Genomic DNA, 15429 nt, shown 5'->3' on the forward strand with positions numbered 1-15429 from the left:
GTCGTGTAATCACCCCTTGCTTAGGTGTAGTATTCCTATACCTACCCTATATATAGACACATGTGTACCTATCAGTCACTCCTATGGCAGGCCTTAACAATCCTGGAGGCAGAGTGCTTGGTAACATGTGAGATGGTGCTCTAGCATGAGCTGAGCCTGTCTGCAGCTTTCGGAACCATGTCCTTATAGCTGTTCTATGATATAGCCTACCATATACTCTTAAAGTGCCTTATAATCTTAAACGGTTATGGTAACTATGGTTGGGCTGTATCAAAACATGTCGTGTAAGGTGTCTAACACTTTGGAATAATACCCCCATACCATTTCTGGTGATGAGGATATTATCCCTCCCTTCTAGAGGGAGAGACATGTTAAAATCATACTTTGCTGTGTAACCTCTGACCAAAGCCTCAGCATCACAAAATGGATGCTGCTGCCACGACACAAGTCTGACCTCCTGCAGCTGGGAGTGATCCCAGCCAGGGAGGCCTGGACAATAGGTTTCCTGCTTGGGGAGGTGCTAGCACCTCCCCAGACAGCCTTTAGTGTATTGGGGCAGGGTGGGCTGAAAGGAATGAGACATGCCTGGGGCACACAAGGTGTTCCTTGCATAGTCCAGTTCAAACCGGTGCTGGGGCACTCCAGCCCCAGCTCTGGCGCGAAACTGGACAAAGGGAAGTGGGTGTAACCACCCCCTCCCAGGTCCCACCCATAAGGCGTGACCTAGCAGGTATCCCAGCCCCCCAGATTAGTATAAGAGTGGGAGTGGGGCCTCAAGACTTTAGATTATCCTGAACCTGCAAAACTGAACAGAAACTCTGGACCTTCGACATTCGACGAAAGAAGAAGACTGAAGAATCTCCCTTGTGGCCAAGGAGTGGCTACCCTGTGCAAACAGGCACCATCAAGTGACTACCCTTTGCTTTGCGAGACGTTCGACGAGGAACCGACTGCAGAGCCCGACCAGAGCCTTGACTTCCAGACTTCTCCGACCCTCATTCACATCTGCAGCAGAGCTGAGATCCGTGGAGGCGACGAGCGACGTGGGACCGGCTACCTGGGAAAAGTGGCTAGTAACTTACAGCGCAGCTTCTGAGGCACCCTCGAAGTTGTGCACCGGGGATTGAGAAGCCCCACCCCCAAGCACCATCTGCACCGAAGATCAGCCCCCCACACTCCACGAGTCCTGCGTGGGGCCCTTCAGCATTTTCCTGCTTGCCGCGTTGTCCGGTTGCTTGCCCGCTGGCTAGTGGCCTTTGTGACGACGCTCCCTGAAATCTTCTGCGCTGGTTTGGCTCCTCCAGACTGGCTCCCGCTTCTCTGCAAAGAAGAAGCACCCCAGACCCTCCTGGTCTGCACCTGAAGCAAGTCCTTTGTTCTTCGTGGGTTCCGCTTGCCAAGGCTTGGTGAGTCCTAGTCCAACTTCGACGCCGCCGACAGCAAGAGCCTTCGTGGGACAGCTCGCCTCCTGGTCCTGGTCGCCCTCGACGCTTCCTGGTCCTCCTGGCTGCAGCGACAAGCTTCACCTTCACCTGCAACTCTTCACGACATCGCCTGGTTCCTTCCTGGTTCCACGTGATCACTGGCTAGTGATCTTGACTCTGTCCCCTCTGCTTGCAGGTATCTTCTCTTCTTGATCCCAGGCTTGGGATCCACCGGACACTCTTCACTGACTGCCTGTCAGCATCTTTTCTTCAGGCATCCATAGGAGTCGACGACGAAACCCGACGCAACTTCACCCCTATGCACCCGCAGCCTGTGGGCTAGGTAACTTGGGTACTCCGGTGCTCATCAGGATAGTGACTATCCTAGTGTCTAAGTTTCAAGTCTCAACTTCCTAGCTACTCCGGAAGTGTCCTAAATCTATCGATTTCTAAACTGTACTATTGCTAGTGACTTTTACGCATTACGCGTGAGTGTTTCCACTCTGCACACGAATCCCGTGGGCCTCCCACTGCCTATCCTGTGGTAGTCTAGTGTAGCCCCAGCGATTCCCTAGGCCTAGGCCTATTCTATTTCCGTGACAGTGGTTCTTATACCACTTACTTAGTATATGGTTTGCGTGGCCCCTAGGGCCTAACTGTATTACTTACCTGTGTGACTTACTGTATGCATTAATAAGACTGTGTTGTACTTACCTCTAATCTCATAAAGAGTGCTGAGGGTTTTCTTAGAATAAATACACTTTATTTTATATATATATCTGTTGTGGTGTCCTTTCATTTGGTATTCAAGGGATTATATATGGTATCACAGCTGGCTTCACATGCCATTCAGAGTTTAGCCTAAGACTGCTCTTGTCCATGCTACCACTAGGATAGCTGGTCTATAAGGTTGACTTTACAACCAATCACCATAAGGGTATTTGGACTGATATAAGGTGTACACTAGAACTAGTGACATCATACATCAGGCCAACTTCTCACATTGGTGAGCAGCGGTTGGGATCTGAGCTTGCTGTTGTAATACCATTGTAATCTTGAGATACTAAATTGAAAGATCACACAGATATTGTCTAGGTACATATAACATAGTTTAGTATACTTAAGTCCTACTGGACTTAGTGGTTGTAGGTTGAAGGGAGTAACACACCCTGACTACAACTACTAGAGAGGTTTAGTAGAAACAACTAGTGTAGGTAGGTGCACACACCACACCCTCACTAGAATCATGCCCCTGAATGGAGATCACACTGATGCTCCCTCAGGAGAGGAGAATCCTAGACAGGTTCCCTCTAGGTATGATGCATTCACATTCCAGGAGATGAGACATTTGTGTACCTCCAGAGGAATAAGACAGGGTGCAAACCCTACCCTTAGACAGCTAGTGGAGCTTCTGGAGGCCTATGATGCTGAAAGAGCTGCCAGGGATGGTGCCATAGCTGTAGATAGGGGTCTACCCACCACAGATGAGTCAGATGGGGAGGTAGACAGCCAGAGCCAAGTAGGAAGACTTAGCCAGGCAAACCTAAGTTTACATGGGAGTTTGCATGGGGTTCCCCCATACAGACCCACAAGTAGGCTTTCAGAAAGAAACAGGAGGAACAGATCCCCTTCAAGGGAATCCATCCACTCCCATGTTTCTAGCCTCTCTAATGCTTCCTCTCACAGGGGAATGACTTCACCTGAGAGAAAGGAGCATAAAGCCAGAATGAGGGAAGCTAATCTGAGGATTCAAAGGGAAGAAATTGCCCTGGCCAAGGAGAAGCTTGCTCTGGCTAGAGAGCAAAAATTGTGTGGGTCAGAACCCACTGGTGGCAGCAACATTCCTAGAGATAGGGATAGGTCTTATGACCATAGAAACCTAAGCAAGATAGTCCCCCCATATCAGAATGGGGATGACATCCACAAATGGATGACTGCTTTGGAGAGGGCCTGCAAAGTACAGCAGGTACCCCAAAGTCAGTGGGCAGCTATCTTGTGGCTCTCCTTTTCTGATAAAGGTAGAGACAAGCTCCTCACAGTCAGTGATGAGGATGCAAATAATTACAAAGTCCTGAAGAGTGCTCTGATAGATGGGTTTGGCTTAACCACTGAGCAATATAGGTTGTTGTTCAGAGACACCCAGAAGACACAGACACAGGACTGGTCTGATTTTGTGGATTGTGCCACTAAGGCTTTGGAAGGTTGGTTAACTGGCAGCAAGGTGCAGGACTATACAGGATTGTACAACTTGATTATGAGGGAGCAGATCCTTAGTAATTGTCAAAACCAGCTTCTCCATCAACACCTGGTAGACTCAGATTTGACCTCTCCCCAAGAATTGGGAAAGAGGGCAGATAAATGGGTCAGGACCAGGATTAGGCCTAAAAATCAGGGTGGTGACCAAAAGAAAGATACCACCAAGCCTCAAGACAAGGGTGGGGATAAAGCAAAAGAGAAATCTTCCTCAGGGCCCCAAAACTCCACACAGGGTGGTGGGTCCCAAGCTCCCTCCTCTACCACAGTTAAAAAGCCTTACTGCCATGTGTGTAAAACACCTGGGCATTGGAAAACTGACAGCAGTTGTCCACAGGCTAAAAACAAAACTGTTCCTCCAACTACTCCTGTCACACCACCTATTACTGTCAGCAGTAATCCCCCAGGTGGTGGGAGTGCCCCCAAAAATTTGGTTGGGTTTTCTTGGGGAACACAGGGGGATCCTGGCTTAGCCAATTCCCCTACAGCAGCTACTCTTGTCTGTGATGGTGGCATGGGGTTTGCCAACTTCACTGCCTGTCCCAACACTTTGGGTAGGTACAGACAGGAACCCTACATCAATGGTAGAAAAGCTGAGGCCTACAGAGACACTGGAGCTAGCATCACTATGGTGGCCCATAGGCTAGTTCCCTCTGAGCAGCTTTTGCCTGGTTTCTCATACCAGGTAACTAACATTGATGGCAAACAAAATAGTCATCCCATGGCAGAGGTATGTCTCAGCTGGGGAGGTGTCACTGGCCCTAAAAGGGTGGCAGTGTCTCCAACCTTGCCTGTGGACTGCTTGCTGGGGAATGACTTAGAACTCTCAGCTTGGGCTGGAGTTGAACAAGACACCCATTCCAAAATGGTAGGCCTTTCCAAAAAGGGTAGTGGGATTGTGCCAGTCACAACCCCTGTCCAAGTAGCTTTCCTCCCTGAAAAGGTTGGAAGGGCAGTGGTAGCCACAGCCCAGGCACAGACAGACTTCCCTGTAGGGACTGACAGAGCTGTGACAGTCACAGCTCACACCCAAACTGAGTGCCTTCCTGAAAAGGTTGGCAAGGCTGTAATGGTCTCAGCCCACACTCAGACTGATATAGGTGGAGTGAAGCCTGAAACAATGGATCACTCCACACAGACAGAGAGTAGTGGGGAGGAAGAAAAGTCTCCCTCTCCCCAGACATTAGGAAAAGGTCAGCCTCCTCAGGGATCTGACCTCACCCCTTGTGAAGGAACTGCCCCAGAGGTAGCCAGGCCTGGCCTGGCAGAGCCTCTGATGTCAGTGGCCCCTTCCAAGGTGGGACCCAGTCTGGTGCAGGTAGCCTGCCTCTCTCTACCCTGCCTCAGTCAGCCCAGGGCTGCAGAGGTCAGGGAGGCCAGTGGACCCCAAGAGGGCCCCTGTCCACAAGAACCCCCCCTTCAAAAGAATGAGGATTGCCTGGTTGGTTGCCCTAGCCAGGTGATGGGTAAAAACATTCCTGAGGGATCCCCTTCACAGGTAGTTAGGGACCTCCCCCAGAGGGATTCTGTTGGGCACAGGCAAACCTGGGACCTTAGGGCCCCAAACCTGACCTGTCCCTCCAGTAAGCCCACAAAAGGGACCCAGCCTCCAGCTTTAGGTAGCCAGAGGCTGACCCTGAGAGCACAGTGCAACTCAGTTAGAGAAAGAAAGGCATCCATGGTGGAGGATGATTGGAGGAAGCTGAGGCCTCACTTTGAGGACACTCACTTCAGTACTCCATCTCAACACCAGCCTTTTTCTTTGCAAAGACACACCAAAGGTAGTGATTCCCTATGGTGGAGACCCTATGATATCTTTAGGATGAGGGATTGCTTAGTGGACCATGAGACAGGGGGTAACCATGCCAGTGCTGGTTCTTCCTTATATGGCCACTCAGGCAATAGAGGCTTACCTTGTAGAGGCCAGCCTTATCTCCTTTCGTTTGGGGGGGGGTTGTGTAGGAAGGTGGATATCTGACTATGGTTACCCCCAACTTTTTGCCTAGTGTCTAGCTGGTTTTTCGACTTAGTTGGCCTGAGATCCTGCCATTCAGGGTCTCAGGCTGTCTGCTCTCTCTTTAAAATGGATTCCATGTACCCTAGGTACATTCCCAATTGGTAAGGATCACCTTATTGGACCCTGTACAGTGTACCCTAGGTACCCAGGGCATAGGTGTACCCTAGGCCTCCCAGGGGCTGCAGCATGTATTATGCCACCCCTGGTCTGGCCTTCCAATCAGACACAACTGGCTGATCACTCAGCTGGGGCAAGGTCGTGTAATCACCCCTTGCTTAGGTGTAGTATTCCTATACCTACCCTATATATAGACACATGTGTACCTATCAGTCACTCCTATGGCAGGCCTTAACAATCCTGGAGGCAGAGTGCTTGGTAACATGTGAGATGGTGCTCTAGCATGAGCTGAGCCTGTCTGCAGCTTTCGGAACCATGTCCTTATAGCTGTTCTATGATATAGCCTACCATATACTCTTAAAGTGCCTTATAATCTTAAACGGTCATGGTAACTATGGTTGGGCTGTATCAAAACATGTCGTGTAAGGTGTCTAACACTTTGGAATAATACCCCCATACCATTTCTGGTGATGAGGATATTATCCCTCCCTTCTAGAGGGAGAGACATGTTAAAATCATACTTTGCTGTGTAACCTCTGACCAAAGCCTCAGCATCACAAAATGGATGCTGCTGCCACGACACAAGTCTGACCTCCTGCAGCTGGGAGTGATCCCAGCCAGGGAGGCCTGGACAATAGGTTTCCTGCTTGGGGAGGTGCTAGCACCTCCCCAGACAGCCTTTAGTGTATTGGGGCAGGGTGGGCTGAAAGGAATGAGACATGCCTGGGGCACACAAGGTGTTCCTTGCATAGTCCAGTTCAAACCGGTGCTGGGGCACTCCAGCCCCAGCTCTGGCGCGAAACTGGACAAAGGGAAGTGGGTGTAACCACCCCCTCCCAGGTCCCACCCATAAGGCGTGACCTAGCAGGTATCCCAGCCCCCCAGATTAGTATAAGAGTGGGAGTGGGGCCTCAAGACTTTAGATTATCCTGAACCTGCAAAACTGAACAGAAACTCTGGACCTTCGACATTCGACGAAAGAAGAAGACTGAAGAATCTCCCTTGTGGCCAAGGAGTGGCTACCCTGTGCAAACAGGCACCATCAAGTGACTACCCTTTGCTTTGCGAGACGTTCGACGAGGAACCGACTGCAGAGCCCGACCAGAGCCTTGACTTCCAGACTTCTCCGACCCTCATCCACATCTGCAGCAGAGCTGAGATCCGTGGAGGCGACGAGCGACGTGGGACCGGCTACCTGGGAAAAGTGGCTAGTAACTTACAGCGCAGCTTCTGAGGCACCCTCGAAGTTGTGCACCGGGGATTGAGAAGCCCCACCCCCAAGCACCATCTGCACCGAAGATCAGCCCCCCACACTCCATGAGTCCTGCGTGGGGCCCTTCAGCATTTTCCTGCTTGCCGCGTTGTCCGGTTGCTTGCCCGCTGGCTAGTGGCCTTTGTGACGACGCTCCCTGAAATCTTCTGCGCTGGTTTGGCTCCTCCAGACTGGCTCCCGCTTCTCTGCAAAGAAGAAGCACCCCAGACCCTCCTGGTCTGCACCTGAAGCAAGTCCTTTGTTCTTCGTGGGTTCCGCTTGCCAAGGCTTGGTGAGTCCTAGTCCAACTTCGACGCCGCCGACAGCAAGAGCCTTCGTGGGACAGCTCGCCTCCTGGTCCTGGTCGCCCTCGACGCTTCCTGGTCCTCCTGGCTGCAGCGACAAGCTTCACCTTCACCTGCAACTCTTCACGACATCGCCTGGTTCCTTCCTGGTTCCACGTGATCACTGGCTAGTGATCTTGACTCTGTCCCCTCTGCTTGCAGGTATCTTCTCTTCTTGATCCCAGGCTTGGGATCCACCGGACACTCTTCACTGACTGCCTGTCAGCATCTTTTCTTCAGGCATCCATAGGAGTCGACGACGAAACCCGACGCAACTTCACCCCTATGCACCCGCAGCCTGTGGGCTAGGTAACTTGGGTACTCCGGTGCTCATCAGGATAGTGACTATCCTAGTGTCTAAGTTTCAAGTCTCAACTTCCTAGCTACTCCGGAAGTGTCCTAAATCTATCGATTTCTAAACTGTACTATTGCTAGTGACTTTTACGCATTACGCGTGAGTGTTTCCACTCTGCACACGAATCCCGTGGGCCTCCCACTGCCTATCCTGTGGTAGTCTAGTGTAGCCCCAGCGATTCCCTAGGCCTAGGCCTATTCTATTTCCGTGACAGTGGTTCTTATACCACTTACTTAGTATATGGTTTGCGTGGCCCCTAGGGCCTAACTGTATTACTTACCTGTGTGACTTACTGTATGCATTAATAAGACTGTGTTGTACTTACCTCTAATCTCATAAAGAGTGCTGAGGGTTTTCTTAGAATAAATACACTTTATTTTATATATATATCTGTTGTGGTGTCCTTTCATTTGGTATTCAAGGGATTATATATGGTATCACAGCTGGCTTCACATGCCATTCAGAGTTTAGCCTAAGACTGCTCTTGTCCATGCTACCACTAGGATAGCTGGTCTATAAGGTTGACTTTACAACCAATCACCATAAGGGTATTTGGACTGATATAAGGTGTACACTAGAACTAGTGACATCATACATCAGGCCAACTTCTCACAGTGTGCTTTACAAATACACATAACCTATCACAGGCAGGCCTAGGCACACACACCGGAGGACACCCTCGCAGGTGATAGTGTGCTTTACAAATACACATAACCTATCACAGGCAGGCCTAGGCACACGCACACCGGAGGACACCCTCGCAGGTGATAGTGTGCTTTACAAATACACATAACCTATCACAGGCAGGCCTAGGCACACACACCGGAGGACACCCTCGCAGGTGATAGTGTGCTTTACAAATACACATAACCTATCACAGGCAGGCCTAGGCACACACACCGGAGGACACCCTCGCAGGTGATAGTGTGCTTTACAAATACACATAACCTATCACAGGCAGGCCTAGGCACACACACACCGGAGGACACCCTCGCAGGTGATAGTGTGCTTTACAAATACACATAACCTATCACAGGCAGGCCTAGGCACACACACACCGGAGGACACCCTCGCAGGTGATAGTGTGCTTTACAAATACACATAACCTATCACAGGCAGGCCTAGGGACACACACACCGGAGGATACCCTCGCAGGTGATAGTGTGCTTTACAAATACACATAACCTATCACAGGCAGGCCTAGGCACACACACACCGGAGGACACCCTCGCAGGTGATAGTGTGCTTTACAAATACACATAACCTATCACAGGCAGGCCTAGGCGCACACACACCTGTGGATACCCTCGCAGGTGATAGTGTGCTTTACAAATACACATAACCTATCACAGGCAGGCCTAGGCACACACACCGGAGGACACCCTCGCAGGTGATAGTGTGCTTTACAAATACACATAACCTATCACAGGCAGGCCTAGGCACACACACCGGAGGACACCCTCGCAGGTGATAGTGTGCTTTACAAATACACATAACCTATCACAGGCAGGTCTAGGCACACACACACACCGGAGGACACCCTCGCAGGTGATAGTGTGCTTTACAAATACACATAACCTATCACAGGCAGGCCTCGGCACACACACACCGGAGGACACCCTCGCAGGTGATAGTGTGCTTTACAAATACACATAACCTATCACAGGCAGGCCTAGGCACACACACCGGAGGTCACCCTCGCAGGTGATGGTGTGCTTTACAAATACACATAACCTATCACAGGCAGGCCTAGGCACACACACCGGAGGACACCCTCGCAGGTGATAGTGTGCTTTACAAATACACATAACCTATCACAGGCAGGCCTAGGCACACACACACCTGTGGACACTCTCGCAGGTGATGGTGTGCTTTACAAATACACATAACCTATCACAGGCAGGCCTAGGCGCACACACACCGGAGGACACCCTCGCAGGTGATAGTGTGCTTTACAAATACACATAACCTATCACAGGCAGGCCTAGGCACACACACCGGAGGACACCCTCGCAGGTGATAGTGTGCTTTACAAATACACATAACCTATCACAGGCAGGCCTAGGCACACACACCGGAGGACCCCCTCGCAGGTGATAGTGTGCTTTACAAATACACATAACCTATCACAGGCAGGCCTAGGCACACACACACCGGAGGACACCCTCGCAGGTGATAGTGTGCTTTACAAATACACATAACCTATCACAGGCAGGCCTAGGCACACACACCGGAGGACACCCTCGCAGGTGATAGTGTGCTTTACAAATACACATAACCTATCACAGGCAGGCCTAGGCACACACACACCGGAGGGCACCCTCGCAGGTGATAGTGTGCTTTACAAATACACATAACCTATCACAGGCAGGCCTAGGCACACACACACCGGAGGACACCCTCGCAGGTGATAGTGTGCTTTACAAATACACATAACCTATCACAGGCAGGCCTAGGCACACACACACCGGAGGACACCCTCGCAGGTGATAGTGTGCTTTACAAATACACATAACCTATCACAGGCAGGCCTAGGCACACACACCGGAGGACACCCTCGCAGGTGATAGTGTGCTTTACAAATACACATAACCTATCACAGGCAGGCCTAGGCACACACACCGGAGGTCACCCTCGCAGGTGATGGTGTGCTTTACAAATACACATAACCTATCACAGGCAGGCCTAGGCACACACACCGGAGGACACCCTCGCAGGTGATAGTGTGCTTTACAAATACACATAACCTATCACAGGCAGGCCTAGGCACACACACACCTGTGGACACTCTCGCAGGTGATAGTGTGCTTTACAAATACACATAACCTATCACGGGCAGGCCTAGGCGCACACACACCGGAGGACACCCTCGCAGGTGATAGTGTGCTTTACAAATACACATAACCTATCACAGGCAGGCCTAGGCGCACACACACCAGAGGACACCCTCGCAGGTGATAGTGTGCTTTACAAATACACATAACCTATCACAGGCAGGCCTAGGCACACACACCGGAGGACACCCTCGCAGGTGATAGTGTGCTTTACAAATACACATAACCTATCACAGGCAGGCCTAGGCACACACACCGGAGGTCACCCTCGCAGGTGATAGTGTGCTTTACAAATACACATAACCTATCACAGGCAGGCCTAGGCACACACACCGGAGGACACCCTCGCAGGTGATAGTGTGCTTTACAAATACACATAACCTATCACAGGCAGGCCTAGGCACACACACACACCGGAGGACACCCTCGCAGGTGATAGTGTGCTTTACAAATACACATAACCTATCACAGGCAGGCCTAGGCGCACACACACCTGTGGATACCCTCGCAGGTGATAGTGTGCTTTACAAATACACATAACCTATCACAGGCAGGCCTAGGCGCACACACCGGAGGACACCCTCGCAGGTGATAGTGTGCTTTACAAATACACATAACCTATCACAGGCAGGCCTAGGCACACACACCGGAGGACACCCTCGCAGGTGATAGTGTGCTTTACAAATACACATAACCTATCACAGGCAGGTCTAGGCACACACACACACCGGAGGACACCCTCGCAGGTGATAGTGTGCTTTACAAATACACATAACCTATCACAGGCAGGCCTCGGCACACACACACCGGAGGACACCCTCGCAGGTGATAGTGTGCTTTACAAATACACATTACCTATCACAGGCAGGCCTAGGCGCACACACACCGGAGGACACCCTCGCAGGTGATAGTGTGCTTTACAAATACACATCACCTATCACAGGCAGGCCTAGGCACACACACACCGGAGGACACCCTCGCAGGCTATAGTGTGCTTTACAAATACACATAACCTATCACAGGCAGGCCTAGGCACACACACACCGGAGGACACCCTCGCAGGTGATAGTGTGCTTTACAAATACACATAACCTATCACAGGCAGGCCTAGGCACACACACCGGAGGACACCCTCGCAGGTGATAGTGTGCTTTACAAATACACATAACCTATCACAGGCAGGCCTAGGCACACGCACACCGGAGGACACCCTCGCAGGTGAAAGAGTGCTTTACAAATACACATAACCTATCACAGGCAGGCCTAGGCACACACACCTGTGGACACCCTCGCAGGTGATAGTGTGCTTTACAAATACACATAACCTATCACAGGCAGGCCTAGGCACACACACACCGGAGGACACCCTCGCAGGTGATAGTGTGCTTTACAAATACACATAACCTATCACAGGCAGGCCTAGGCACACACACCGGAGGACACCCTCGCAGGTGATAGTGTGCTTTACAAATACACATAACCTATCACAGGCAGGCCTAGGCGCACACACACCGGAGGTCACCCTCGCAGGTGATAGTGGGCTTTACAAATACACATAACCTATCACAGGCAGGCCTAGGCACACACACCGGAGGACACCCTCGCAGGTGATAGTGTGCTTTACAAATACACATAACCCATCACAGGCATGCCTAGGCACACACACCGGTGGACACCCTCGCAGGTGATAGTGTGCTTTACAAATACACATAACCTATCATGCCGAAGACCGGCACCCGGTGATCTGGATTTTCTTATGCAGCATCCTACTCCTGAGGGTTTGGTGGTCCAGACTCCCTCCAGCAAAGTAAATCCTAACTCGTTCCCCACAACTCCAGACAGGGAGTTAAAAAGGACTCAGGCATTCGGGAAGTGAATCTTCTCATCGACCAGCTTAGCATTGAGGTCGATCAATGCGGTATATGCTTGTTAAGCCCAGATGAGTTTCGCGCCTTTTTGGCTCAAACAATTCAGGACGGCCAGGATGTCACCAAGTGTGTATCTAGGGCTGGCCTTGGCACTGCTGATTGTTTTCAGCCAGGGGAGGGCAGAAAAGTGATGCTTCGCCAGTGGAGCTGATTTTCTCAGGGATTAGCAAAATGATTGTTCTTATGATAAGGACTCGTGTAGATGGCATATGGCGCCATTCCGCTTAATGTAGCAGGTCCCACTGGGGATACGTTCACTTTACGCCTGCATTAATATGAGATATCTCTATCCAGAAAAGCGTCACTAAAAGAGAGTACTCTCTTTTTTTACGTATATTTGTTCACTAGATGGCAGGAGTATGCAGAGCACGTGAATCTACAGCACTACCCACTCCGAACAGATGCGTACCGGCTAACCTTTTCCCTTCCTTTTGTGGCTTGTCACTCTCCACATTCACACCTCAACTCCTTCCCCTCCCCCATCTCCCTGGTGAAAAGAAACAAAAGATAACAGTTTTACTGAGCCAGGAATATCTGGACCCAACCACTAGATAACAGAATGGTGCGAATATAGGAGACTTCCACACTGCAAAATAGTTTCAGGGAAGTTGCGAGTGTGGCCTTATTGCTGTAGTCTGGAGGTTGACCGCTACAGTTGTCGCCAGGGCTCTCGCCGTCGGTCCTTTCTAGGCCCCCGAGCAGACGATACAGGCAGGCACCCTTTTCCCAGTCGTCGTTACCTGGGTGCCCTGTATCAGCCATTAATGATGGAGCCAGTCAGAAGGAGGGGGTGGGGGCTTAGGTGCGAGAGTGTAAACAGTGGTGAGTGCAGTGAGTAAACTGCTGCCAGTGGTGGTTTAACAGTGTTCTGAGGAAAGCTACAAAGTGCGGAGTGTACCATGGGGTGTGGGGTGATAGTGCTGTGTGGCCTCTCTCCGTGCACTGCTGTGTATAATGTGGGCTCTGCTGATAGTAGCACCCTGACACCAAGGTTATAGTGCTCTGCTGATAGTAGCACCCTGAGAGGAAGCTTATAGTGTGGAGTAAACCATGGCCTGTGGTGAGACGCTAGTGCCACTTCGAAGTCTACAAAGGAGAGGGTGTACTGTGGACTGTAGTGTGACAGGAGTACAGTACAGAGGGTTACAGAGCGCTGAGTATACCTGGAACACATCTGTGTCCCCAGGCTAAGCTATAGCTCTCTCTCTGGCTCTTTACTCACAGAGATCTTCATACCTGGCAGTTCTTATTGGTTCCGCATTTTAAATCTCATCTTTAACGTGATTTCTGCCCTGTAACTCTGCTCCTTCCTGTCTCTGTCCCACAGAAGAGAAATCTCCTCCAATGGGGGTAATTATCGGGGGCGTCATTGGAGCTGTCGTGGTTGCTGCAATGCTTGCTGTTGTCGCTTGGGTTGTCTACTCGAGGATGAAAAAGTCAGGTAAGTGGATTCAGTTTGATACTGTGAGTGAAATGTACCAATACTTCTTGATTCATATGCAGAGATGCAGGTGAATACCATCTGCCACTAGGAGTAGGGGTGGGGACACATCCATTCTTGGAGACCTACCTCCTTTACTCTGAGCTGTGTGGGGCAGTATTTCCTTGTCGATGCACTGCAGATGCAGGGTCACCGAATGCACTATTTCACTAGTCAGTCTTCAGCCCCAGATGCATAAACAAATCTCAAAACTGCCCACAATTGTAGCAGTCTTGTGTTTTACCAATCTAAATGACTCGTCTATGGCCAATGAAAATCGGCCATCATGTTTCAGACATTCTGGTTGGCTGCTGAGCTAAAACACCCTGTGCCTTTCTGGACCAGGTTCCAGTAAGATGTTTTCTATTGTGTGTATTGTAATTGCATTTATATATATCGCTTACTACCCCTGATGAGGCGTCATAGTGTTTTTTCGGCAAGTAGCACACTACTTCGGAACCCATAAAGGATGATTAGTGGTGAATTAGTATAGTGAAAATATGAACGTAATTTGAGTGGTGCATATGTTAGTCAGTTATTTGGATTGAGGAGGTTAGCGAAAGGGTAGACGAGGGAAAAAGGTGTTCCAGGCATATGAGCTGCAGATTATACACTTTTGCATAGATCGCCATCTGGTGTTGGGCCCGGATGTTTGCAGTTTGTTTTTCTTCTTGGACAGTCTTTGGAAGTCACGAGTCTGGTGACTCCTCCTTCGGTCCGTACTGCGCATGGGCTTCGGCTCCATCCTCAGATTGTTTTTTTCCGCCATCGGGCTCGGATGTGATACTTCGTGCTCCGGCTTCGAACTTTTTCAGTTCGACCTTTGACGGAAAATCCTCGTCCATCGAGATTCTTAAGACAAAAATCATCTTCTTCATCTCTCTCGGCGGCACTTCTCGATTCCAGACATCGGCACCGGCCTTCGGGCCTCCCTCGACTCCGGTCTCGGCCGATGGAAAGGACTCCCTTCAAAAAGTGCCCAAAATGTGGGTCTAAATTTCCCCACACCGACCTGCATCAGGTGTGTAACCTCTGCCTCTCTCCCGAACACGAAGCCCGAGACTGCCCTGCCTGCAAGTCTTTTCGATCGAAAAAGACCATCCGGGATCGAAGAGCTCGACGCACCATGGCGCACTCATTGACTTCGGCTCCACCCGACATCTTCGGAGACGACACCGGAGCTTCGGGGCAGCAGCACACCGAGCAGGAGGAAGAATTCGTCAGCGCTTCCGAGGCCGACGACTCCGACCTGGAGGAGATCCCACCGGCGCAGAGGGTCGTGAGTACTCTACCCCCTCCCACTCCCGTACCCACACCGAAAGAGACTCCGGTTACACCTTCGCCTCCGGGCCTAGGGAAAACCAAACATACAGCTTCTATCACCCCACCTTCGGGCCCGGTGTCGAAGCATCATAAGACTCCCGG

At 50.7% G+C, this 15429-nt stretch overlaps 1 protein-coding gene across 1 annotated transcript in view; it reads left to right on the forward strand.

Moving 5' to 3' along the window:
* The window catches only part of LOC146829746 (class I histocompatibility antigen, Gogo-OKO alpha chain-like), a 365530-nt gene that overhangs the window by 205762 nt on the left and 144339 nt on the right, over positions 1–15429 (forward strand). The window contains exon 5 of the mRNA XM_085608469.1: positions 13852–13965. Coding sequence (XP_085464595.1) covers positions 13852–13965 — 114 coding nt within the window. The remainder of the gene's footprint in view (positions 1–13851; positions 13966–15429) is intronic.

This window comes from Triturus cristatus, chromosome 5_2, assembly GCF_964204655.1.
Source record: "Triturus cristatus chromosome 5_2, aTriCri1.1, whole genome shotgun sequence".
In the NCBI taxonomy this organism is placed as follows: domain Eukaryota; kingdom Metazoa; phylum Chordata; class Amphibia; order Caudata; family Salamandridae; genus Triturus; species Triturus cristatus.